Below are 27453 nucleotides of genomic sequence, written 5' to 3' on the forward strand. Positions count from 1 at the left end.
GACAGATTTTCAGTTTAGCTGGTGCAAATGCATTGAGGACACCAAAGTCACCACTTCTCCCTATTCTGTGCCCTTCTCCTTACTGCCTAGCCCTTTCAAGCACTGCAGTTATAACTTAGAATTTTCTCCCTTTCGAAGATTCTTAAACCAGTTCTTGTGCTCTTTTAGACAATATGAAGTCTTGGGCATCTCTCTCTCAAGAAAAATATTCACATTTGTACATCTATAGAATATTTTATATGCTTCTATACAAAACTGATAAGCTGTGTAACATGGTTTGATTATTCTGGTTTATGGGAAAAGTAAAAAAAAAAATCTAATTCAGAATAGACAGCAAAACCAGAATTCATATAGTAAGCCAAAGTTTAAAAAAAAAGGTAAAACTCTATGTATGAATTACTTCAATAATAGTGTCTATATTGTTCTTGACAGTCAGTCTGGAGATGTTTTTGTGTAGCTTGGTCTTGCAAATTATGTAGGGGAGTAATTTTCAGCTCTTGGAGGCCATCAGTAGCCCAGCTCCGCCCCAACTGATAGTAGCTGATAGCTCTGCCCTGTATCTCTCCATGTTCCCGTCACCACCCCCCAGGAGCTAGGGCAAACACACTCCTCAGTCTTTTGATGTGAAACGATGAAATGTCAAAGATTTGAGGGACATCAGGGAAAGCAGGGCTGGCAGGGTGATGCCACATTTATGTTTCTAGTTGTTCGGTAAGTGGGGGAGAGTGTTAGCAGGAATGTGGGGGCTTATTTATACCTTCTCTGTTACCATATTAACTTAGAAGCATTCTGGAAGGTAGCAGAGATCATGTTCTGACATTTCCCTCTATCTAGTGATTCTTGACAGACTTTATCATAAAGTAGTATATTCTTAGAGACCCTTTCCAAGACTCAGGTGTGGAATGCTCATGATAGTGCTGTCAGAATGATGATAAACAGTGTGAATGTATGTTACTCAGGTGAGTTAGCACACTGTGACTGTTAAAGGCCTGCTAGGATACATATGGAATGGCCCATGAGAAAGTTCCCAGTATAGCACTGAACAAAAGAAGAAAACAAATGACATAGCACAAAAGACATTGGGACAGCCTGGACTTCATTATATTGTATTTGCATTTTTAAAAGTTGGCCCCAAACTGCACGATTAACAGGGTTTCTGTGAGGATAGAAATAAAATATGATCCATGTGCTTTCTCCACATTTTTGAGGTGAACATGTGCTATTTTTGTTACAAAGTTTCTTTGTCTTTTTCTGCATTTTCCTTTGTGTAAGAAGGAAATCGGAGAGTGGATGAGTTCTCTGTGTGCTTCAGACTTTGCCCCTGCTGTCCCCTTGCTTCCTTCCATTCCCCAGGTCTTTTCCCTGCCAGAGTCATGCCACCCTGACCCTAGCATACCAGTGTAAAGCTCTGCAGTCATCTTTGCCTCTGCACCCAGAGTACGGGTTATTCCATTACAAAATCTTTTCTCTGGGGCAATAGCCTAATCCATTCATGGTGTGTGTATGTGTGTGTGTGGGGTGTGTGTGTGTGTGTGTGTGTGTGTGTGTGTAGACGACAGGAAGAAGGGTCAGGGAAGCTGGGGATTGGGGGTAAGCATAGGGAATAGGTAGAGACAGAAGAACTTCTAAATCTCAAACCCAAGACTAATAGACGAAGACTTCAGGAGAAACAACAAAACAAAAATTAATCAGCCGTCAAAGTCTCTTGTTAAAGAAAAACGCGTATTTTACAGTTGTGATTTTTTTTAACATCAGCACATTCTTGGTGATGTGTAGTTAGGAAACCGTGTTTATCAGGGAAATTTGAATTCAGACTTGATATTAAATGGTATGGGGTGATCGTTAATCATTTAGTCAAGAGGTGATAATGATATACAGATATGTAAACAAAATACCCTTATTTTCTAAAGGTATATGGAAGTGTGTAGAGATAACTGACACCTCAAATTTGTTTTAAATGGGAGGAGAGGCAGAGTATAGTGACAACATTCTCAGAGACTAGGCATCATAGAAAGCCAGAAGTCTCAGCATGATGTATGTCCTGAAGAAAAAGTACCTTCCTGCCATAGTGATGATTTGTGCTTATGCCCTCTGAAAGTTCCAGTTTCTAAACTAAGTTCTGTCAAACCAACAGAAAACTTGTGGGAGAAATGACAGACCTGCCTAACAACTGTGGCCCCGGGAGAACTCAGGAACAGGTCTCCATGGCCCACAGGTTTATATCTGGGTCATGTTTCTTCAATACATTAAGTCTAGTGGTTGGAGCCTCCCACTACCAGCATGAGAAAATTTCAGCCCTTCCCATCCCACTCTGGCATTCCAGGGCACAGCTTCCTGGATGCTCTTAGCCGCCACCCAGGGGTAGCTGTGCTCTGTCAGGCTCAGCTATGAATGACACACACCTCTGATCCTGACAAGGTTTCCCTCACTGCTCCATCTAATCAAGGGGCTCAACAGTTCTCCATTAAATGGTTGAGGACGGAGCATTGCCGAGGATTTAGGCATAAACGGAAGCAGCTGACACACCAGTATCCAGACACTCCCAGAAAGGGCTCTTCAAGGGCTGAGCAGCGCTCAGGCTCAAAGGGCAGCCCTTCCGCTTAGCCAGCCTGCCTCCAAGATGGCAAGGAAGCTTCTGCCCCACATGAAAGAATTCCAACACGGCACACCTCGGGCTCAACACCCAGCATCTGATTCTAATAAGGAAAGGCTGCCTCACCACGTGGACTTCCTGTCCCAGGAAGACTTCCTGTCTCCTGAAGTCTTCCTCCTGTAACACGTGCCGTTGGAGACCATCCACCTTAGAGGAGTCTTCCTTTGCCACCTTGAAGGGTTGGTCTTTGCTTGTGAGCCCAACCAAAGTACTTAACCCTAGTACCTGCTAGGTTGTTGTCTATCCAACCAGTAGACCCTGGAGAATGTCCAGGCCAGGGTCAATCAGATTGATGTTGGCTTCTGTGCATTTTTCTCCCTCCAAATGAGGGAGAAGCTCATTCCTAACCATTTCCTGAAAGTGCTGGCAGCACACAAGGAGATGCATGGTGAGTCAAGAAATGTCCCCTGTGAATAGCTCAGGTCATCCCAAGTTTATGCCAAGCCAAGAAAACATCCTTTATCCCCCTTCCCCTGTTTCTCTCCCAGGCCACTGTGTGTGAATCCTGTGACTGAATCCATTTCCTGAACAGGATACATCACCAAACACCATTACAAACTGTTTCCCCTTCATTTATCCGAAAGCGGCAGCACCAGGATAGTGCTGGTTGAGTGACTGGGTGTGTACCTATGGTGAGATCCTCCAAGTTATTTTGACTTTGCTTTCAGAAGATTTCCAAAATATTGCCACAGATTGTTGCTCTAACTACTACATCAGGATTGCAAAATATTTCAGGTTTGACCTACACCATAAAAGGAAACCTGTCCTTTTCCATTACTTTTAACCAAGAAAAAAAAATGGAGGTCTTATATGACCTTATGGTTTTAGGCCAAGTGTAGTAACTCAATCCTGTAATCCTAACATATGGGAGGTGGAGGCAGGTGAATCAAAAATTCTAGGCCAGTCTTGGCTGCATACAGACACAGTCAGTTTGAAGATATTTTGGGCTACATAATTTGTTCTGTATAAAAACAGAACAAATTAACTAATGTCTTGAAAAGATGCTGCAGAGCTGAAGGGATGGAGGAGAGCAAAAAGAAACATGTTGAAGAAACTCAAGAACCTCACTTTTTACATTGACATTCTTTACATTTACATTCTTGTAAAGCACCGTGCTATTTTGCCTAGTGAAGGCATTCTTTGTTATGTACAAGCTTTATTATTAAAAAAAAAAAAAAAAAGCCTTAAAAATGAAAAAGCAGGGACTGAAGAAATGACTCAGAGGTTAAGAGCACCGGCTATTCTTCCAAAGGTCCTGAGTTCAATTCCCAGCAACCACATGGTGGTTCATAACCATCTATAATGAGATCTGATGCCCTCTTCTGGCCTGCTGGCTCACATGCAGGTAGAATAGGGTATAAATAATAAATAAACAAATCTTTTTTAAAAAATGAAAAAGAAAAAAAAAGAGCATCACACACAGCAACTAACCAGACCCCAGAGCCTACGCTCTTTTAAGGCTATCCACATTCACTTTCTCATAGTCTGCTGTGGGCTAGAAACCGTCTCACACCCATTTGAAAGAATTGTATCAGGCCCCTCTCTCGGACAGTGTTTGTTCAGTTTTAGGCTGCAAATTTGTATTAACCTAACTGCATGAAAACTGACAAGAAAACAAACACACTTACAAGCGGGTGAATTCCAGCCACCCCTGTTCGTGGAACCAAGGACTTCGATAGTGAGGCATGGGTGTTTCATGGTGGCAAGAAGACTTGAAGATGCAGGTCCCACTTTGCTGTACAGCTTGGTACTTGCCGGTAGCCACTGGTTGTAAACACAGGTGGCTGAGAGCTTGAGTGTGAACACATCAAGAAGAAAATAAGCGTGTGTGGTTTTCCTGGAACTTCAGCAGTTTATTATTACACTCGGCTTTTGTATGAAATCCCCATTTCAAGATGGTTTAGAGACTGAAAGAAAGCCCTGTGCTGGAGAAGGCAAGGAAGTAGCCCAACTCAATGAAGTCCATGAATAACATCCCAGAACCAGGGGATGTGATTTGAATGTCCCCTTTCCCCTCCCCCAGCCTTGTTTGGGAACTTGGAAATGAGCCTGTACAGCTTTATAAAGATGACTTAAACATCTCCCAGAGATCATCAGTGACACATCTTTGAAGCCAGAGGAGTCACTGTATTAATCTGAGTCCTATAATGCTTTCCACACGAGGGACACATCCTGTAAATCATAGCCTTCCCATGAATGTGCTGCTTGCAGAGCAACAAAACGAAAAACGGCAGATAAGTGACCCCACTTCAGTCTCTTCCTAAGACACTGAGCTACAGAGCATCTGTCTCACATGACTGGCCTTCTTCTGGAGCTGGAGCTTTCAAAGCTCCATTTGATGGTAAGAAACTCCCTCAAAGGAGGGTGAAATACTGTAGAGATATTAGGGACCCTCCAGTGTTCTAAAATATGGACCTAGGAGGCCATTAATTCTTTCTGTCTTTAGTGAGCCAGACTCTTCGGCATATCCACAATGAAGTTAAGGCTTATCCTTATAGGAAGGATATTGTAATGCTCTGTGGGAATAAGGCAGTAGAGGCAACACAAGAAGGGATTTTGAAGGAAGGATGGAAATGAAGAGAGAAGAGAAGGGAGGTCCATACAGAAGGGAATGAGAAAAACTCCAGCATGTCAGGATAGAAGAAAGACTTTAACCAGATCTTGAGAAGCATGGGCAAGGGAGGAGTAAGGTGGGAAAATACATGTAAGACTTCATATAATTCACGAAGGGCTCCGACAAGCCAGCAGAGACAGGAGGAGAGTTATGGCAGTGACTTCGACCTGTGTAGTCGTCTGCAAATGGACAGCTTGAGCAAACTCCTGGTCAGGAGGGATCCATAGATAAACAGGACCGTCAGACCTGGGAGCACCTTGCCTGGCTTTCAACATGGATTCTGCCATTCACTAACCATGAAACCTGAGATACATCATCGCTTGTGCTCAACTGTAAGAACTGTGTCCTGGCGCTTTCTGTCAACTGTCAGAGGTTTCTAGAAGGTCCCTGAACTGGCGTCAGCAGTTATAATGGTAAATATTAGGATTCAGTTAAACACACGTGAAGTCATGAAAGGTGTCATTTGAGAAATGCAACCAATATTAAAAGACTCTACCTACAGATTGTTAAGAATCACCAGCATAGAAGGAGTTAGCTACCAATTGTAGAGAATTAGGAGCTGCAAAGGAGGAAAATACAGTTATGTTGGCATTAAAGGTTACTTTTGTGCCTGCTTTAGTTCCCATATGACGACATGGAGACCTATTACATTTATTATTAAGCTTCAAGCACCATAACTGGGCAGATACCAATCTACTCTAACCCGAATATGCTAGCTTTGCCTACTTACCAGCCATGTGCCCTGTTACCTGTCCTCTAGTCTCGTCCTGACCTCTCCTGCTCCATCTTTGCCTTCATGGTGACTCCTCCTCGTGGCTACCTCCTGATGATGACCTTCTCCCACTCTCCTCTCTCTCTCCCTCACTACCTGGGATTCCCCAACTAGGAACAGAAGTCCTGCCTATTGTCTCCTCTGCCCAGTCATAGGCTATTCAGCTCCTTTATTTACCAATCAGAAATAATTGGGGAGTAATTTTTATACAGCATTGAGGCAGGAGATTTCTCAATAGCAATGACAGTACCAGTTAGCATTTAGCTCACTTCTCGTTCAGCAATTAATAATCAAATATACAGAGACACACCTCAATACAATGTGAATGTAGGTCACCTATATAGCATTACAAAATAAAAATCATCTCACTGAGCTGTGCGCTAGCCATTGCTGTAAATACACTTGCCTGGATGTAGGGAGAGAATAGTTGAGTTCCTCAGGTCCTCTATACCGGAGGTTCTCAACTTCCCTAATGCTACAGCCCTTTAATACAGTTCTTCATGTTATGATGACCCAACCATAAAACTGTCTTTGCTACTTCATGACTGTAATTTAGCTACTGTTATGAATTGTAATATAAATATCTGTGTTTTTCAATGGTCTTAGGCAACCCCTGTGAAAGGTTAGTTAACCCCCAAAGGGGTTGCACCCCACAGGCTGAGCACCATGCCTGTGTACTGTGTTGAATGCATTCATTGAGTGAGAAGCCTCATTAAGAGCTTGTGGGCGATTCTGAACAACCAACCGCAACCACCAATGCCATTATATTCTGTGATATGGAAAAAATGCAAACAGCACTGACCTAAAGAGCTATCCTTTCATCAAGGATAGCTGGCCCACAAGCTCCCAGGGTGCACCTGTCTCCTCTACATGATTCTGGGTTGTAGACTTGTGCCACCATATTCCTCTTTTCTTGTGGATGCTGATAATCCAAACTCCAGGCTCCATGCTTACCTAGCAAGCCTGCTAGCCACTGAACCATCTCCCTGGCCCCACTCTGTTTTTTGACAGGCTTTGAGGCACTGAAAGTAGACCAGATGGCGGGGGCTGCAGAATGACTTTAATGCCATCTGAGGACAAGTTTATTTTGTTACCTTCACAGAATAGCGTAGTTATGACACAGCCCTTTTTAAGGGAGTTCTTTGTGTGAGCGTCTTTAAGAAATATAGACGCCACAGGTGAAGCGTGCACACAAACAAAAACTATATTCTACGTAACCTCCTCTGCCTTTGCCCTTTTTCCAGCCCAGAAGTATGTCTTGACAGCTATGACCTCCAGTGCCCTAGATTAAACAAATGTGATTATATCCAGGCTTGTTTTCCCTAGAGAATTAAACAACAACAACACAGTTTTAAAAATGGTAACACGTTTGTTTACTCCCTGTTGCAACCCTAAGAAGTGGTGAAGTAGGCGGGGCTTACCTCCAGCTGCAGAGATGAGGAAACCGGAGGTTGGAACAAGATCACATAAATCACAGGACAGCACCTGGGACTGACGAATTCCGTTCTAGAACATTCTGCTCTAGAACATTCTGCTCCCCGGAAGGCAGGGGTAGACGACCACGTGTAAATGTGTTAATAATCTCTCTCTCACATACATATTATACTGGGGGGGAACCTTGTGGGGTTTCTAGTCTACTGGAAAAAGCACATGTTGAGGAGTCCATTGATTTTTATTTTTGAGTGAAACACAATCGGGACTGGATGCCCAGCATGGTCACGTGTTACCTGGGGAAGGACCCTGAGGAAAGCACTTAAAAGCCAGATGAGGAGCTGGGGGAAAGCAGGTGGGGAGGCAGGGTATGAGTGAAGGCTGTGAGGAGTTCGGTGTGATGGCGAAGAGGCTGAGGGAGGGAGGCGCAGAGTCAGTCAGGTACATGTGCAGGCTGGAGACATGTCTGTGGGGGCCTCCTCTCCCAGGGGAAAGATCTGCTATTTTATCTTCAGTGCTGCTGGAGGATAATACTGGACTGTGAGTTTTTTGACATTTTAAATGACGCGTTAAAGACTGTGCAGTGGAGGAGGGAGGGAGGAGGGATGGGTGTGAGTGTGCTTCTTGAGGGTATTTTGTGGCTCGCTGGTTGTTGAGGCCACAGTGGTAGACACCAGCTCCCATCTCACAGGCTGAGCGAGCCGAGGTTGTTCAGGTCACTCCTCACTCTCAGCTTGAAGGAGAAAGGTGTCTTTAAAGAGCACTATGTACATGAGGGAATCGAGTTTGCCAACAAAGCCCGTGCTTATTGCTCTTTGCGCAGCTGGGCTCTGTGCTGGTGGCGGAGCTAGAATCACCCACACAGTGGGTTAACTCCTGGGTAACACTGAGCTTGGATGCTGCATCCATTCAGAACCCCTTAGTGCTAGCAAATGCCTGACTACGGTGACAGAGTTAATCTTGACACCTTGACCACAGGTACAAAGACCGTCAGGAGAACTCCATTCTCAGGTGGGCGGCAGCTTCGTCAGAGAGCCCTCTGAGGAGTCTCTTGTCCTCGGGTGTTTATTTTTAAAGCTTGCTATTGTCCCCCCCCCACACACACACACTTCCTTTGTAGTGTTCTTATAAAAAAAAAAAGCTCAGATGATTATTCCCCTGGCCGGGTGCCAACATCCCGGCTCACTCCTTTCAGCTTCCTGCTGAGGTAAATAAAGAAAATGTCTTTTTCCTAAAATAAAGAGCCAGCAGGTGCCCTTAACTTCGGAGGACAACCTTGAGTTTCTAGCTCTGTTTTCCGGGCCACAGCCTCCACTGTCTCTGGCCAGGAAGGGCCATCCTGCCCTGGGCAGTTTCTTCTGTCCTGGTGTCCTCGGCTGGTGACACCTCCGGCTCCTGTGAGGACTTTGTCCCAGGACTTCACGGAGCATCTCGTTATTAAATAGCATGGAGAACTTTCTAACCGGCCACAGCTCTGGGTAGCCTGTCTAAACAATAACAAACAGATAAATTTCATGGAAGTAGGAATTGCGAAACGAATGTCTGAGCGACTCTGGTGAAGTGAGAGTATAGGAATGAGGAAAAACAAGCTGAGGGGCGCCAAGAGGCTAAACATGTTCATTCGTGGATCTTTTCATCAGTGACAAGTGTTTCTTGTTGGCAGCCCTGGGGCCTGAACCAAGCCACGATGTGCAGGACGTTTCTGAGGAGACAGCCTGCTCATGCAGTGGGCCCTGGAAGCAAGCCGTGGGAACTGGGGATAAGCTGTAAAAGCATGACTGTCTCTGTCCCGTGGAAAGACGAGTGCAAACGTTCACAGAGTACTTTATTTACTACGGGGACGATGAACGGAAGAATAAGAACCCCGGGCTTGGACGACTAGGGAACCGGCATGCAAGAGAATGTAGTCTGTTTCCTAACCCTCTCGACTACCCCTGTGATGGCAAGGTGAAGAGGGTTCAAGAAGTTCCCTTAGTGGAGTTAAGTCTGAGTTTGTTTCCTTGGCATGACTGAGTGCCCACTCAATGCTCAGCAGTCTGGTAATGTGTAGAGAGCACACTGTGTTGTCCATGCGATGGTCGTGAGTCACATACGGCTCCCTGAACAGAGATTAATTTCAATTAAGTAAAATTCTAACTCGGTGCTCAGTCACTTAGACACCTGTCAAGTGCTCGCTGGCCATCTGTAGCGTGAGGCTACTTCAGTGGACAGTGTAAGAGCGGACAATTTCTGCAGCACAGGAAGGAGCGCTTGCTTGCTGCTTTGGAATTTCCTAGCACATGGAAGGAACTGGTGTGTCATGCTGCATGAGAACGTGGTCTTTGGGGTCAAACCTGAGTTGGGATCTTAGCTCCACCACTTACACCCGGTGGCAGGTTGCATGGCCCATCTGAGCCAAAGCTTTATCCTCTATCAAAATGGATGAACGATGCCTACCTCACTGAGCTAAAATGAGGATTGAAGGGTATCCGTGATCCCTATGCAGTCATTGCTCAAGACGGTGTCTGTTGCCGTCCTCATCATCTTCCTCAGATATGAGGGATTTATATTATCCAGACAGACATTTCATAATCATAAAGTTAGGTCTTTGTTTCTGTAATAGTTTTGAAGATAGAGCTGTTTTCCCTATATTCCTTCTCTCTATGGTAGTCACCAATTTCTCGCCAGTGATGTAAGTCTTCCAGAACCTGGGTTTGGGGACTGTGGTACCCTCCCCTTTTTGATGACTACAGTAGTAGGGAGTAAGCCACATATACACTATGATTATTGACTTTAGTACGATTTCTGTTTGACTAGGAAACATGAATGACTGAGGCAGATGAGAGAAATGGTAACAAAATTCTTCCTGAGGGTAACAAGAGAGTTTCTGCAGCGACTTGGGGTGTATCTATTTAAGATATTTCCATCAAGAACCCCATTATTATAAAGCCTTTTGTTGCCAGCTGAGTCCTGAAGTCCAAGCTGAGGCGCTGAACTCATGGTGGTGAGTGGTATTTCATTTCCTGGGAAGAAGACACAGAGAGGAAAGGAGAGGAACCAAGGAAGAGTTGGCGCCATGTGGGGTCCCTGCAGACACCATGAGCAGCAGTGTCAGTCCAGGGCTGGCAAGAAGGAAATTTGGTTCAGCACAACTCAGGAGCTCATGTTGCTTCAAACTTTGAGAGTCTGACCCAGAATAGGTTCTTCTAGGCACATTTAAGCATCATACAATGTCCTGGTGATAATTCACTCAGTCCCTGTGCACAGAAAAGTTGAAAACATGACTATATTGAAACTCCTGTAAAGTACCTGTAACATTTTCCATAAAGACAATATCATCCATTTTTTAATTATAACCTTCAGCTCTGTTGGGTATATTTTTTTCTTCTTCACTGTTGTAATTGTTACTTTTGAATGCCTTACTGTTAGAAAAATAAGTTCTCCTCAGCACATCAAACTCCATCCCACTCTCCGAAAAGAAACCAGACTGCCTCCAAGGTTATTCTTGTGTTATTGTTGTGAGGATTGCAGTCTTTCCCTGGAGGTTGGTGAATGGACCATCATAACATCTTGGATGGGTGCTGAAGATGCCAGGGACCTTCTCCACCAGTACTGCCTTCTAGATGGGCAGCCACAGCCCGAAAAACAGTGTTAAGAGTGAGAAAGTATTTGTTCTGTTTTCTTAACAACAGTGACATCCTTGTAGACTTTTCCTGTACATCAGGAAAGTGCGAGGAGTGCAACCCTCCGGTCACTGAAGAAAATGGAAAGCTAGGTCTCTCGTGGTGTGAAGAACGCCCCTGAAAGCAGCCTGTGCACCCTGCTAGCCCTTCGGCTCCCATGTCTTCCCTTTGGAGTTGCCTTGTAACAGCCTCTTTCCTTCTCCTGCCGCCCCGGACTCCAGGCTTTGCACACAGTTGTGGGACAACTCATGTTAAAACACAAAATCATTTTCCATGGTGTTCCTTTGGCTTAAAATAGGATTCTCAGCTTGGAAGGCAGGCAGGGTAGAATCGAAACTTCCAAATGACAGCTTGCTGGAAAGTTTCTCAATCTGTCCCATCTCCCTCTCCAAAACTCAACTAGAGAACGTTAGCTGACTGCATTTGCGTAAGCAACTTTGATGGAGGGAAAGTGCTTCTAGCAGGGACTGGTGCCTCCTATATGTAAGACAGCTATCCTTTCAGACCTACCGCTGAAGACCAGGCAACATTTGCTCATTTTATTGCAGCTCAGACTGTTTGAAAGTGGATCTAACAACGTGGCCACAAAGTCTCTTAACTTTCCAGTGCCGTGAAAACCATCTGTATCCTGTGATTTGCATGAGCGTCACGGTACAATAAGATAATTAACTTGGTTCGAGATAAATGGTTCCTAAGGGCCGGGTTATCTCTGCTTTTGAGCGATGTTATGTAAAGATCTTGACAATGCTCAGCTATCTCTTGTAGAAGGGGGAACTCTTTCTTATGACCAACCCCAAGAAAACCAGAGGCCATGGCCATGGCCACAAGCTGGGCGGGGAATTTGTGTCCCACGGGGCTCTCGTTGCTGAATTCTGCATTTGCAATTTGAAAGTGTTTGCTGCATCTGGTAAAGTCGTGGGAGACACACCTCAGAGCTGTGGAGACAGACTCGTCCTCTTTGTTCGCATCCCTAATGCTGCAAATCTGCCTGTCTACCTCGACTGTGACCTGCCCCTTCTCCCCTCTCCTTTCAGGTGTCGCTGCGCTGGACTCCAACGTATCTGGAAAGATTGGCCTGCGTGCTGTGGTGTATTATTTATGTACCACCATCATCGCTGTGATCCTAGGTGATGCTTATTTCCGCCTCCTTCTTCCTCTCTGTGAATGTAACTCTGTGTCCAAAAAGTAATTGGGCTTTTTAGAACACACGTTTTTAAGCCGGAAAGTATACTGTCAAGTCTTTTCTGCCTTCGAGTCTGCATAACACATTTACAAAATGCAATACAAGCAGAATTTTGAGAGAGAAAGTGACATTTCTGTGTCCTGTTAGTATCATTGGGTAGAAAGAAGAAGGCCAAGAGTTTATATAACCTTAAACCAGGTAATTGACTTAGAGCAGTAGAATATAATTAGAAGGCCTTGAATGTCTGGAAAGCTCTCCTGCAGAACATATCCTTCAGGGGTAGGATGAAGACACAGGACAGTCTGATGAAGGTCAGACTTTGTTGCACCCTTTCCAGGCAGGAGGAAGGAAGCATGCTAAGAAGAAAATGGTGGCTGTTCCCACCACCTTTAGCATGGTCTTATGTTTGAAAACTTGGTCCAGTCTTTTTAACCAGCACAACGTTTTTAAAAGGATGAGAGCACAGTGTGAGGAGAAAGGAAGGAAAGGTTCTCCAATACTACAGCCAGCTTGACCCCGGCAGCCCAATTTAATGATCTGATAAATGGTTGGATGTGGGGCAGTTTTAGAGGTAACTGATCAGGCCCAGCCAAATGGCCTGGGTGGTGGGGTCGGGAGACTGGTGCTGGGGTTGGGAGACTGGTGCTGGGGGATGAGGAGGGTACTGAACCCCACTGTAAACCAAAGCCACTTCTCAAAGGGCCCTGAGCAAGACAGGCATACAGGGAAAGTAGCAAAAGGAAAGCAAGATGATAGTCAGTGGGAGACCACAATTCAGGCTCTCATGGCTGGTGGAGAGCGCCTACTGGCAGAAGACGGAGTATTCTGCATCCCAAAGCCCTACCCCCTCCCATTAACATTCCCTTCTCGTGGAAGAGGAGTGAGAAAGAGCACCAGGATATCTTTCTTCTCTGCTCCCCTCCAGGAAAGCCATCTCTGGCGCCCACATCTTTCCCATAGCTCCCCACTGCTGCTTGTCCACCTCAGGAGATGGGCGCTCAATGCCACCATAGTCTACAGTTGTGTGCTCAGATGCTGTAGCATGGGGACAATTGCCAGCAGCAAAATGAACCCTCCCTGAACTCCCGTCCTGTGTCTTCATCTTACCCCCCACCCCCGAATGAGAGCTTTCCAGATATTCAAGGCCTGGCTAAAGCAGGGCCTTTTTCATGTGACCCTTAGGAGAGTGGCCCGTATCTACAGGTGGAGAGAACAGAAAGGCATCAAACAAATGGAGTGTCTTTACTTCCAATCCTTCTGTGGCAGATTTTGTAGACTGAAGAACAGCAGAAAGACCGTTCCCATCACCAGATAGCAATTCTAGGATGACGCTCCTTCATTAAAAAGAAAAACAGGAAGACATGTTACCTCACGTATTCACATCAGGTGGGATCTGAGCTTAAGGTAGCAGTTAAGACTTAGTGTCTTGTTTGGAACTTGGGGCCCTCCGTGTCACAGTATTGCCTGTACCACTGTGTCAGTTGGTTCTCTGACTGCCGCCCCAGGGTACCAGATGCCCTGGAAGGTTTTAATTCCCTTTGGACACTGTCCTTGGTCACAGGCATTGTGTTGGTTGTGAGCATCAAGCCTGGTGTCACTCAGAAGGTGAATGAAATCAACAGGACAGGCAAAACCCCCGAAGTCAGCACAGTGGATGCCATGTTGGACCTGATCAGGTGAGTCTTGCCGACACTTGACTTCCTGGGTGTGCTGTCTGTATAGCTGCCCCGTGGGGGATTTAACGCTCCGATGACTCAACATTTGTGTGTGCGTGTTAGATGGATGTATGTGTCATGCACATCTGTGCAGCTCAGAAGACATCGCCAGCTGTTGGTCCTCCTGCCGTATTTAATACAGGGTCTTTTTTGTTGGCTTTGTGCTGCGTATGCCAGCGTAGCCGGCCCTCAAGCTTCTGGAGACTCTCTGTGGAGATTACGAATATAGGTTACTGTGCCCAGCTTTACGTGAGCTCTTGGGATTTGAACTCAGCTCTTTACGCTTACATAGCAAGTGCTTTGCCCACTGAACCATCGCCCCAGGTCCAGTATCTTAACATTTTTAGTAATTTGTAAATTATCACACATCTTCATTTTGCCATAAATCCTACAAATTACATAACCAGTACTTTCTACTTACCAAGCACGGTTCAGAAAGCAATGCATAGAATAGGGTCCTGGGTGAGGACTTAGGATGGAGAGAGATGCGAGCAATACCCCTGTTACATAAAGACGCTGGGCAGAGCTGAGTGGCCACTTCTGAAGGTTGCTTAGAGAAATTCATATTTTTATTGTCCAGAGAAACCCTCTTTTCTAGAGCGGTTAGCACCACAAACAAATTATTGAGTTGGAAGTATCAACTCAAGCAGAAACAGATATGAAAAAGCATTACAGGATATGCATGTGCTGGGCAGTTTCGCAGTGTATGACCATGGTCGTCTCTACGTGTGCCAGTGCATTATACTTTCACATGATCACGCTGAATTTGCTGAATGACAAATGCAGCGTTCGAATCACTGAGTTCCACTCCCGTTGAGTGGAGCAATCAAACCATGAAGAATTGCCAAGAAAGCTAACCAAGTACTCAAATGCTCCAATTTTTCTTTGTGTTTCAGCTGTCCTCCCATACCTAACTTATCTGCAGAAAATGCAGTTACTTAGGGTTCTTGAGTCTCCAAGGCTGCAATCTAGCTCTTTGTAGGATTCGTATGTCTTTTTTTCCCACCCATATCTCATTGGTTTACATATTTAGTTTGGTAATTATGATAGAATTTGCAGATAGAATTAAGTATTCAAGGACAACTACAGCAGACGATTATAAAAATGGAAGGATACAGGAAATCCAGTACCTGCCTCGACTGTGGGTGTCCATCTGCCTGTGCAGCATTTCCCCGGGAACAGCAAGGGTGTCTCTTAAGTAGTGGTTGGTCAAGGGAGACTCCGGAGAAACGAGATCAGTCTTAATTCAAGGAGTACCCATCCTATGCTCTTCTCAATTCTATGGATTTAGAGAGTTGACCAACGCAAAACTTGTTTCCCTGATATAACTGTGCCTTCCATGTCTCCAACAGGAACATGTTCCCTGAGAACCTGGTCCAAGCCTGTTTTCAGCAGGTAACATTAAGAGCTTTGGTTCTTGAGCTGCTCCTATGTTCCCATGACCCACTGTGACGTCCTTGTCAGTTGTAACAGTTTTGATGGAATTAGCCCATCAAAACTGACAGCAGAAAGTACACCCATAAACGGTGGGGTTTCAGATGACTCCCGTCTTTTGGGCTGTAGTGAAATACATGCCACAACTGACCGTGTTCCCTTCTCGTGTGTACTCTTTCCCTCAAGTAGAGAAAAGCAAGAACCAACCAACGTGTTCTGTTTTATTCGTTTGTATTTTGGAGAGCCATGCTCTATCTGTAAAGAACTTGGGCTTCCTGTAGATGCAGTACAGTGGACAAAGAGCTTCCCTTCGCCTCTTTCCCTCCCCCCTCATCTTGACTATCTGTGTCTAACCCACACCGTGGTGGCCGGCCCACCCAGAACTGGCTTTTTTCCTTAACCAGTCGTTGTCTGCTGCTGGTGCTCTGCAGCAGAGCCAGGGGTGTTTTAGATTCTTTTCCTCATGAATGTTAACCATTGTCTTCATGCCACTGAAATTTGCTTTCCCGTTTATCTGGGCTCCTTAAGACAGCTGAGTGGATCACAAACTGCTGTATTCATTTACATAAATTACGCAGACAGAGACCTCTATATATACTAATAAAGATGGCAATTAAGTTGCTCTTCACAAACCCCCCCCACTAGGAACAGAACCACCACTATTTAAGGGGTACCTTTGCAGCTCAGCCACAGTGGTTGTTTGTAGGGTTCAGACTTGGCACAGATTCTGCTTGGGGGACCTTTGTTTCTTGTATCGAATCTAGTAGCTTTTTTTCCCCTCAATCTACCATGACTGAGGCCTCACAGAACCAAACAGGACTGAAGGGAGAAATTCAACAGAACACCCACTTACTGCATAGCCTGGAGGACTGCTGGTTTGCGCACAACCACCCAGCTCCACCTTGCTCAGCACTTATTAGTCATCTTGACTATTTTTGTCATAGTGCTAAGGTTATTTTTCCAGATTAAAAATGATTAATTTGTAAAAACAAAAATGGTTGTCAGGACCCTCCCTGCCTGTGAAGGCACCTGCAGATAAAACCTGCTTCCTTTTACATTGTTTCTTCATTCATTTTCTCCTGTCACAAAAAAGGAGAGAACATTCTGGTATTGTTGAAAGGCAGTGGTGGGAGTCTGGGGTTTGGGCTCTTAGATCCCATTTGTAATCCCTGTGCCTCCTGGGAAGGATCATCAAAACCCAGAAGCAACTGAGGCACCATCAATAGAATCCTTAGGTGACAGTTATTTGACCAAAATAACAACCCTGTGGTGTAGCCTTGGATGCTGAAAAACAAACAAACAAACAAACAAACAACCTTTTCCCTTAGTGTGCCTTTGTTTTTCTCCTGCGTGCAGTACAAAACCAAGCGTGAAGAAGTGAAGCCTGTCAGTGATCCTGGGGGGAACTCGACAGAGCTATCTGTCTCCGCCGCCATGATGTATGAGGTACCGTCTGCCACCCACACCCCCTCGCCAGCTCGCAGGTGCCAGTGTCGAGGGGCAGGAGAGAGAAAGGTGGTCAGCCTCCATTAAATACACAAACCCCAGCTGTGTGTTTACTGCTTCTCCAAGCATGTCTGTGGCCCTAAAACCATGCTTGCACTTCTCCGTGGTCCCTCAAGAGGGGTGTGAAATTGAGTCACCCACAGTATCTCAGCTCCAGACTGAGGCTGGATGAGGCTCCGATACAGCTTTTCATTATGGGGTTTCACTCAATAAACAGCCATTTTTGGCATCTGTCTTATCCCACTTTTATTCTTCTCTTGTGCATTTTCTTGGGGATTTTGCTGCTGTTTTTCTATTATTATTATTATTTTATTTTGTCCTGTACTGCACTGAGCGTCTCTTGCCCTTGCTCTTTAGTTACGGGTGAGTGGTGAGTGGTACCTGGGATTGAACCTTGGGCCTCCTGCGGTACAGGCAAGTGCTCTCTTTGCCCTGCACTCTCTGTGTTTAATGAGTACTTTGGGATAACAGCTGTACTTGCAGGTCCTCACACACTCTCACACACTTTGCTCATAATCACCTCCATTATCTTCCCTGTTCTGTCCTCCCTAAGAGCCCACCTACTCTCATATGATAACATATTTATGTGTGTGTGTCACTGTACCGCTAAGCTGCGTCCCAGCCCCACAGACTTTTCAATCTAGAGTCCATGCATAAGAGAAAGCCTGAGATAGTTGTCTAACATATTTTGTTTCAGTTCCATCTGTAATTTTTTGTTCCTGTAAATGACATAATTTCACTCATCTTTATGGATGAATCAGATGCCGCTCTGTATATACACTGTATTTCCTCCATCCATTCATCTGGCAGTGAGCACCTAGGCCAAATCTTTGCGGCTGTGGATGCTGCTGCAATAAACATCAGTGTGCTCTGGGGACTTTGATGCCTTTGAGTGTGTGCCCAGAAGTGGTACTGCTAGATCGTATCTGCAATGCCTCTGCCAACCCTTAGCATTCACTATGTGTAGGATGGCATCTCAGTGTACCTTTAATTTGTATTTCCCTGATGGCGAAGGATATCATATGCTTTTCATATATTTGTTGGCTATTTGTTGACTTTACTATATAAAACGAACAAAGGCATAATTAATAAAATGCTCCATAATGTTTCTAAGCACAAAAATGCTGTGATGCACTTTGCAAAGAAAATGCATGTTTTGAAAAGGCTTTACTTGGGCATGTCACAGTCCTGTTAGCGGTGAATTTCATGCTAGTGAATCAACAGTGTATATAGAAAGCCAGACGTCTCCGAACAGAAATACACATGAAACAATGCCGTACCCTGATTGTTTGGCATAAGCAGTGTGACTAGGCTAGTGTACTTCTTGGTGTAATATGAAGATGGTATTCGTAGGGGCTGTGTGGAACATGGCTACCAGGAATAAAGAGCATCAACTACTCACAGAAAGAAAACGATGAGCCTGGTCACTGTACCTTAGGCCCTTCATACACTTAGGCCCCTTGGGTACTGCTTGAGGTTTGCAAGGCTGTAAACACAGAATGAGGCCTCTGGTTCCTTGCTTGAATCTCCCTGCCTGTATGTGATTCTGAGTCCAGACCATTGTGGACTTCAGGAGGGCCTCACGGCTGGTGAGTAGCAGGTGCCTCTCTAAATGGGGTCCAGCACCACTCTAGATCAAGAACCACCAATGTCTGTGCAACAAACTCATGAATGTTCCGCTGAGAAAGAAACACAGTGGCCTTTTATCTCCATTCAGGATAGACCTCGCCACCAGAGGAGTAGACCATGAAGTTATCAAGAAAATCAATAGGCTTTGAGATCTATTAAGAGTTCAAAATTGGAGAATCAAATTTGTGGGTCTGAAGTGGCATGTTATCAGCTCACAGTAGACTTCCAGTCCCAGACAGAATATTTGTTCTGTGTTTGAGGCGGGAAAGGGAATTGAGGTGAGATGGGGGGGAGGTAGGGAGGGAGAAAATAAATGACTGATTTATGGAGAAGAATATTCAATCAGCTTAGTAATTACATTAAAACTGGCTGTGATAGTACATGCTTGTAATCCTGGCACTCAAGAGGTTAAGGCAAGATCCTGGGCGACTGAGGGAGTTCCTGTCTAAATAAACCTGTAGAGATGGCTCTGTGGTTAAAAGCACTTGCTGCTCTTCCAGAGGACCTGAGTTCAGTTCCCAGCATCCACACTGGGTAGCTCACATTGGGTAACTATCTGTACTCCAGCTCTAGGGGACCTGATACCCTCTTCTGGCCTCTATGGGTACACACACACACACACACACACACACACACACACACACGGACAAATAATAGCAAATAACCAAATAAGCACAATTTAAATTCAGTAGGCCATCATTGGCTCTCTCTGTGTCCAGACTTCTTCTGAGTTTTTCCAGCTGGCCTCCCAGGGTAGGAGGCTTTCTTCCATCGAGATCCACCTTTGCTCTTGCTCCTCATTCATGTCTTTTGATAAGATCCCCCAACTTTCTGAGCGCACTCTATATTGGAGTTGCAGAGGCACATTGGGAGTAGAATCGTGGAGGGACACGCATGACTCCTGTCCTCAGGCAAGGAGGGACCGAATGTCATTATCAGAAAGACCAGGATGCTTTGGGAGCATTAGGGGTCAGAAAGGATGAAGACTCATTGAAGCAGGTGACAGAGGCCTGGTGCATCACAACTTCTGCCTTTCTTGCATCTTTCTTGAACATGCTTTCTTGGTCTCTTGGGTACCTACCCCTCCCCTAGCTTTCCCTAACGTCACAGACAACATTCATGCCCTAGAGTCTGTGTGACACTTGTAACTTAGAGTGGGGCTGTGTGGTATTGGCTGCTCAGGTTTCTCCCAGCTCGTCTGGTGTCTCCAGCTGCATTTTAAGGCCTTGCACCATAGCCTGTGTGGTTAGAACATTCTAGCTGTTTCCTAAGCATTCCATCATAAATAAGTACCTCGCTGGCCCGTCGGCATAATTCTTCACAGACCTGGTCTGCCCCACACAGATTTTGTTATCTCTTAGTAAATCTCATGCTATTTTTTGCTCAGAATGAAGTGATGAAATGATTCATAGTCTCAGATGTCTGGCCAGTTTTCATCTCTTTAAAAATCCTGTTGGTCACATCAGACCAAAGGCAGTGATGAATGTCCCTCAGCTTCATTATCAGGAGGGAACAGATGGTATAATGTCCTTGAATGTTCATGCTGGTAAACACATGTAGTTCTTGCATTATTAATTTCTATCTTAAAAAAAAAAAGTCTCCAAATGTAGCTAGTGGTTAACCCTGAAAAAGGCCCTGATTACAAAATTCATAAAAATTTGTAACATTGCAGCATTGGGATTTTTCAAAAGACATGTGCACAGATGGGCTTCTTAAGAAGAAAAAACGACCCCGTAAACTTCAGTGGGGGAGGGAGGACAAAGCATTTCATATATAGGCATGCCTGCTGTCGTATTTCTTACATCACTCTGATTTCCCTTCATGCCTCTGTACATTTTCTCGGTTTTGATCCACAGAACAAGACAAAGGAATACAAAATCGTGGGCCTGTATTCAGACGGCATCAACGTCCTGGGCCTGATCATTTTCTGCCTCGTCTTCGGACTTGTCATCGGAAAAATGGGAGAGAAGGGGCAGATTCTGGTGGATTTCTTCAATGCGTTGAGTGATGCGACCATGAAGATCGTTCAGATCATCATGTGGTGAGCTGCCCTGACAGGCGCCATTTTGCTCCACCCGATGACGACATCTCAGAACTGGGAAGAGGAGGCTTATGTTCCTCAGTGGGTCCTTCCTAGAGAAGGCAGACGTTTAAAACCAAGACTGGAGTATTACTTATTTTACAACCTACTCGAGAATTAGTCTAGTCCCGAAAGTCTATCAGCCATTGGCTCCTGCCTCAGAGACCTAGAGAGCAACCTGCAGCTACTCTGCATTCCTGTCAGCAGGGATTTAAGGAGGTTCCTAGAGTATCTTCTTAGGCCCTTGAAGTTCAAAGTGTCACAGATGTGTTAGCATGGGCATGACCACATCTGCATCCAGAGACCCTGTCTGTCTGTCCTGCTTCTGAGATACCCAAAAGCTTAGCCTTCCTGGGAGACTTCTTCCGCCCCTAGCTCATGTGGAATTGGCTCAACATTTTCTAATATAAATGGTAGAAACTGACAGTAAGGTATCCAGTCGGTAACAACCAAGGAAGTCATTTAGTCCCACTAAAATCTCAGCCTCATCATCTGTAAGAAAATGGGATAATAAAAACCACCCCCAGGGCTAAGGGAAGACCATTAAGTGAAATGATGCGTGTAAAGCACTTGCCCAGCATAAGACGTAGATAAACAGAGCTCCTTAGATGGGGCTATGGTGGCCCCTAATCAATGATACCTGAGAAGCAAGATGATCATGGCGAAAGAGTTTGTTCACGTGACGTGAGCAGCTACGAAAGTCAGTGGGGTCTATGTGTACCGTATGAGGGTGGCACACGTGCTTCCCGGCCTCCCTCAGCTTGGGGGTGCCAGACTCGAAGCTGAGCCCTCGGCTTCCTGAGGTACCCTGCGGTCCTCCCAGTGGAGTGCACACATGCACACCGAGCGTGCCCACGCTGGCTCGTTCCCTCCCCTGCCACCTGTCTGAGAAAAGCCTCTGATGACTGCATTGTGTCTTTCCTGTGCTTGCTTTCTAGTTACATGCCGGTTGGTATTCTGTTCCTAATTGCTGGGAAGATCATAGAAGTGGAAGACTGGGAAATATTCCGCAAGTTGGGCCTTTACATGGCCACTGTCCTGAGTGGGTATGTCCGACTGAAGAGACTAAATGGAATTCCCTGCATAAACGTTAGGGTTACTATAGGCAGGCCAGAGTGCAGCTTTGGTTAGATGTGGCTTTTCGCCCATGTGCAGGAAAGATGGGGTTTGAAGATAAGAGAGCAGGGCATCCAGGCTGCCCTTTAACAGCTGTACCGTAGGTGGACAGCGCTCCACTAATTGCCAGCTCCTGGCAGAACAGCTTGGACCAGACTTCGCCACAGCCGTCACTGGTTGGGTTTGCAACAAGAGAAAACTCATTTGTGGGCTCTCGGGGCTAGCTCCTGTCGTCTACTTCCTTAAGAATGTAAACTAACCAAGCCGGCAAGCAAGCATGCCGCCCACGTTTCCTGAAGCTGAAAGAAACTAAGAAGGACCTAAAGAAATTAGGAGTAGGAGGGCTGGGTTTGGATCTGATGTTCCTGCTAGGCAGCTCCCACTGTGTCACCAGGGTGTCACAGTGCTGGGGAAACCATCAGGCTATTCAGTAAGTGTTTCGGACCCTTCAGAAGCCATAAAACAACAGGAAGGTGACAGCATTGAGTCTGTTGCATGTTTCTTACAGCCAAGCTGTTGGCTTCGTTAAAAGGGTGGCTGGGTGCGGTGGCACATGAGCAGAGGCAGGTGGATGTCTGTGAGTTCAAAGCCAGGATGGTCTGCTAAGCGAGTTCAAGGACAGTCAGAGCTGTTACACATAGGAACTCTGTCTCAAAAAAAAAACAAAAAGACGAAAAGAGGGGAGGGGTTCCATAGGTTATGAATGGGGTTTTCAAACACCCAGCCCAGGAGAGAATGGTCCTATCTGCTGAGAATATGGAGCAAGAAAATGGGTAGATGGCACTGATTTGCTTCCCGCAGGCCAAACATCCAGCCTGAGCCATCTGCTCCCTTCTCGGAACCTGACTGCATGGAGACGTTCCCACGGCACAGCGTTAGTTGTTAATCTGGTGCGCCAAAACACAGCTTTCCAGCCACACAGAAGCAGCCTGGTCCTACAGCGTGAGGGTCAGAGTTGAATTGCAGGATCACAGAGAGAAGAGAGGCAGGGCTCCTACCTTCTACCAGCCCTGCCCTGGAGCTGCTGAGACGGGCAATACCAGGCTGGGGAGGGGGGCAGTGATGTGGCTGTCTGGGATAAGAAGCCATTTTAGTGGGGTTCTGTCGAGTTCTTGTGTTTTGTTCTGCTCGTGTTTCTAACAGAAAACTAAATGCCACGGCTAAATCTCTGCACTAAGAGGACTTCCTCCTCAAGATTCCTGTTTGTAGTGAGCCCTGCTTAGTCAGTCTTGCCTAACTGAACCATCAGCTTGCCGTTTGCGTGTATTCACATCTGCTAGGGAGACTCATTAGTCAGCCCCATTGAGGGTAACCTATGGATTCCTACATTAAACATGCTGGAGGACGGGAATGAGGTTCATTCCTGAAGTACATGCTTCTCCTTATTGTAACTCTTGGGTAGCAGACACCATTCCCAAGCATGGTCCAGAGGATGGGGCGGGGTGGGCTGTGATGAATGCTGTAATAGGTTGGGGGCAGATGTGACCTTGAAAGGAGATTCAGTTCAGCCAGGGAACATGTGGGTGGGAAGGCTTCCTGGGGAGGAAGGGATGTTTATCTAAGAGGATGAAAACTTCCGTAGAAGGGGGCAGAGAAGACCATCACCTCGCACATAGTGGGAATGACTGCAGGGATGGAGCAGATGACGTGACCCCCAGTGAGCTTGGAAATCCAAATTCATCCACAGAATTTGCTGATAACTTTGACAAGGTGTTTCATTCGCTGAGCGAGCCTTGACATCCCCATCTGTGGGGAATGGGGATGTGCACTCACTGTCAGACTCCCCCTGTCTCCTTGGGTCTTTGTGGAAGTTTTAAAGATGTCATAGTTTTAAAAAGCTGATAGAAGGGCAGGATCAAGTGTGAGGACGAAGTGGAATTAAGACTTTCTCCCCTCTTGCCTGCAGGCTTGCGATCCACTCCGTTGTGGTTCTGCCACTGATCTATTTCATAATCGTGCGGAAGAACCCCTTCCGCTTTGCCCTGGGCATGGCGCAGGCTCTCCTCACAGCCCTCATGATCTCGTCCAGGTAACTAGAAGAAGAGCGTCTGGGGTGATACAGATGGACAATGCTCTGTCAGCTCTTGTCACTTGGTGAAGAGGACTCTGGCTTCTGGTTTTGACAGGCACCGTTGAGAGATGGTGGCTGTATTCTCTGTCTACCCCCTTGAATGTATTTCTCCATCCTTTTGAGTACTTCCTACACTCTCTCTGTGGCCTGACACCCAGGCAAGATTCTCACATAACTGGGACTAGTGGTAGGCATAGCACCCTCTGATTCCTGGACTAGCCAAAAGTACCAGCATACAGGCTAGGAAGGACCAGGGTTCAAATCCCAGAACCCACATAGTAGCTCACAACTGTCAGTAACTCCAGTTCCAGGAGATCCAACACCATCTTCTGGCCTCTGAGGGTACCAGACACATGGATATACATTCAGACAAAACACCCATACTCATAAAATAAAACTAGAATAAAATATTTTTTTTTAATTACCAGCATGCTTTGGGAAATTTTGTTCACCTTCTGGAAGACAGGGATCTTTTGGGGTGGAAACTGTGGCCAGGCATTCTTAGACCTAAACTCTTTTCTCTTGATCCCACAGTTCGGCCACCCTGCCAGTTACGTTCCGCTGTGCAGAAGAAAAGAATCAGGTGGACAAGAGGATCACGAGATTCGTGCTGCCCGTTGGTGCCACCATCAACATGGATGGCACTGCCCTCTACGAGGCCGTGGCCGCTGTGTTCATTGCACAGCTGAATAGCATGGACTTGAGCATTGGGCAGATCATCACCATCAGGTGAGGCCCGGTGGCACTCGCTGCTTGGACTGCCTCAAGCAGACACGATCCATGAAAGGAGACCAAAGAGGACCCAGAGATGGAAGGCTCTATTGGCTTATAAGTCCCTGCCCAAGATGAAGACTGAGGGTGGGGGTGGGGGGTGGGAGAGGCAATAGACTCATGGTACACAAAATTCCTGCTTCATGACGTGGATAGCTGAAGCATCTCTGTTCGGCTCACTGTGGCCAGCAGGCGCCTGCAGTGTCAGGCACAGATTAGACACACAAGACTCAGTGAGTGCCAGACCCTGCTCAAACGGGAGCCCCTGGTGGCTAGTGGCTAGGTACCCAATAAATAAATGCTGGGTCTGTGATAGGCCTCTCAGAAAATTGATTGGGGGTCATGGGGGGGCATAGTGAGGGAAGAATCATCTATACTGGGTTAGAGGAAGGAAGGATTCCTGGAGGAGGGAGAAGCAGCCGTGAATCTTAGATGAGGAATAAGAATTTAGCAGGAAAAAGACAAAAGCTGAGAGCTCAGAAGTCTCTCACGACTTACTCTCAACACAGTGCCCAGTGTGGAGGGTCTAGTATAAGGTTTATCATGTCATGAACAGGTTTGTGCTTTAAGGAGATAATTAGCAATATGATGGGAGGCTTGGACAGGAGCAGGGATCACAAACTAGAAGATCAGTACGTCACCAAATGGCCTACGCTGGTCGTGCCTGAGAGTTAAGAGTCAAAGAGCCATCCATCATCTGTATTCAGGCCCCTGGGCAGCAAAAGGCTGGGTGTTTGGAGGTAATCAGAACAAAAGAGCAGCAAGGAGAAAGCAAGGTTTATGCTTCTTGGCACATTGAATTTGAAATGCCTTTAAGAATTCTAGGGGCCGGAGAGGCAACTCGGTAGTTAAAGAGAACTAACTGCTCTTCCAGAAGACCCAAGAAACTACCATGTTAGGTAGCTCAAAACTGCCTTGAATGCCAGCTCCAGGAGATCCAATGCCTCTGCCCTTCCTAGGTACCCGTAATTATGTGCACTTGTCTGCCTGTGCACATGCAAACACAGCTGAAGTAAAAATAACTTTTAAAACACCAGAAACTTGAAAAGAATTCCAGGCGCAGACACAACTGAGCATCTAGCTCTGAACTATGAACCCCAGATCTAGGGTCAGCAGCTTAACAATGGTCAGAGGAAATATGGGTGACAAGCCAGGAGTGTGTGTCTGAGCCCCTCAGTAACACCATGATTAGTTGTCACTGTGACCTTGGCCAAGCTGCTTGAGTTCTCTAAGCTGTTTTCTCACCTGTAAAATAATAATAATGTGCACAATTTATTCAAATATTACAAATAGAGGGTGCTTATAAAGTCCGGTACCTACAGTATGTCCCCAGTAAATGTGAGGAATGGGTGACTTTGTGTTGAGTTTGTAGAGGAAACTGAGGATGAAGCCTCAGAAAATCCTATTAGAGGTAGATGGAGGGAGAAAAGGAGAGAGAGGGGGAGAAGGAAGGGAGTGGGTTGGGGAGAAAGCTGGCAGTATCATGGCAACCTGGAGACAAAAGGTTTGTTTACACGGATTAAAGTCCAGCATCTGATGCCAAAGAGAGTTCCAGACAAGCGAAGCCTGAAATTGATTAAGGAGGTGGAAGAAATGATACTGGTGAGTTTCGCTGCAGTCGCGTCCTTAAGACAGCACTAGGTAGCCACCAGCCCTGTGTGGCAGTGGCTGGCTGAGCTGCGTGGCTCAGACATGGAACAGTCCCATAGCCGCCTACAGGCATCTGTGCTGGATCACGCTGTGTTTGCATGACCCACTGGGATTCTAGATGATCCCGGGGCCGTAGTTCAGGTTCAAGTGTCCTTTTACAATAAAACCGGGCCAGCTTCATTTGTGTTTCATGTGCATATGGACATATTCTTGGGTAATTTTATGAAGTGTTTGTAGTGTGCTTCGATTTAGTCTATGACCTGTCATATGAGATCAGGTGTGTGTTTTTTCCACTTACATTGTCACATCAGTCTTAGAGTTTGGATTATTTAGGATGTTGGGTTTTCAGATTAGGTGTTGATGTCATCATGGTGATCCTAACGAGGACTACAGGAACAGAGGCCTCCTCTCTGCTGATTTAAAGAGTGAAGAGGAGAAGCAAGATCTCAGCATTCAAAGGCTGGGTTTTATTGAAAGCAGGAGCGAGTGTGCACGAGCCCGTGGGCACAGCACACACACACACACACACACACACACACACACACACACACCACACCAAAGCACACAAAGAGACAGTTTCCTCTAGTAGTAAAGAGGATCCAGAACCAGAAGCCAGAGTCTGAATTTTCCTGGCAAAGCCAAAACTTTCATATGTTGGAGGGTAGGGTGGGTTCCCTTTCTCCCTCATAATTGACTGGTTTGGGCTTTTGCAAGGGATTGAGTAATACAGACCAAAAAAAAAAAAAAAAAGACGAAAAAATAAAAAAGCAGCAGAGCAGCAGAAGCAGCAGCAGCTGATAGGGTCCTACCATTGGAGCCCCTCTACCTGATTTAAAAGTCAACACCAGACAGCTCACTCTTGAAGGAAAAACATCAAGACTTTCTCAAAGAGGAAGAAGGAAGTCGGCCATCTTAAATGTTTATGGGAAAGTGTATTCATCTACCCGGAGCCTCTTTTCCTTGTCTGCCTGCCTACCAGAGAACCGTCAGACTCTGGTCCCTCAGTGAGCTCAGCTAGCACTGTCGTGTGGGTGGCTGCTGTACCCTCCCCTCAGCAGCGTGCCTGTGGCTGCCAGCGGAGCAGCAGAAGTGGTGTGGTCTCCGTGTGTCGCACAGACGCCGTCATGATCTCTACAGGGTTTGTCCACACAGAAGCTCTGCAGAGA

General features: G+C 46.0%; 1 protein-coding gene across 2 annotated transcripts in view; it reads left to right on the forward strand.

Annotated features, from left to right (window-relative positions):
• Slc1a1 (solute carrier family 1 member 1) overlaps positions 1-27453 on the forward strand; it is a 72859-nt gene that overhangs the window by 39939 nt on the left and 5467 nt on the right. For both annotated transcript variants that reach the window (XM_021634247.2, XM_021634248.2), the window contains exons 3-10: positions 12167-12259; positions 13877-13991; positions 15383-15425; positions 16821-16910; positions 20456-20640; positions 21618-21725; positions 23702-23824; positions 24401-24595. In XM_021634247.2, coding sequence (XP_021489922.1) covers positions 12167-12259; positions 13877-13991; positions 15383-15425; positions 16821-16910; positions 20456-20640; positions 21618-21725; positions 23702-23824; positions 24401-24595 — 952 coding nt within the window. The remainder of the gene's footprint in view (positions 1-12166; positions 12260-13876; positions 13992-15382; positions 15426-16820; positions 16911-20455; positions 20641-21617; positions 21726-23701; positions 23825-24400; positions 24596-27453) is intronic.

This window comes from Meriones unguiculatus, chromosome 1 (assembly GCF_030254825.1).
Source record: "Meriones unguiculatus strain TT.TT164.6M chromosome 1, Bangor_MerUng_6.1, whole genome shotgun sequence".
In the NCBI taxonomy this organism is placed as follows: Eukaryota; Metazoa; Chordata; class Mammalia; order Rodentia; family Muridae; genus Meriones; species Meriones unguiculatus.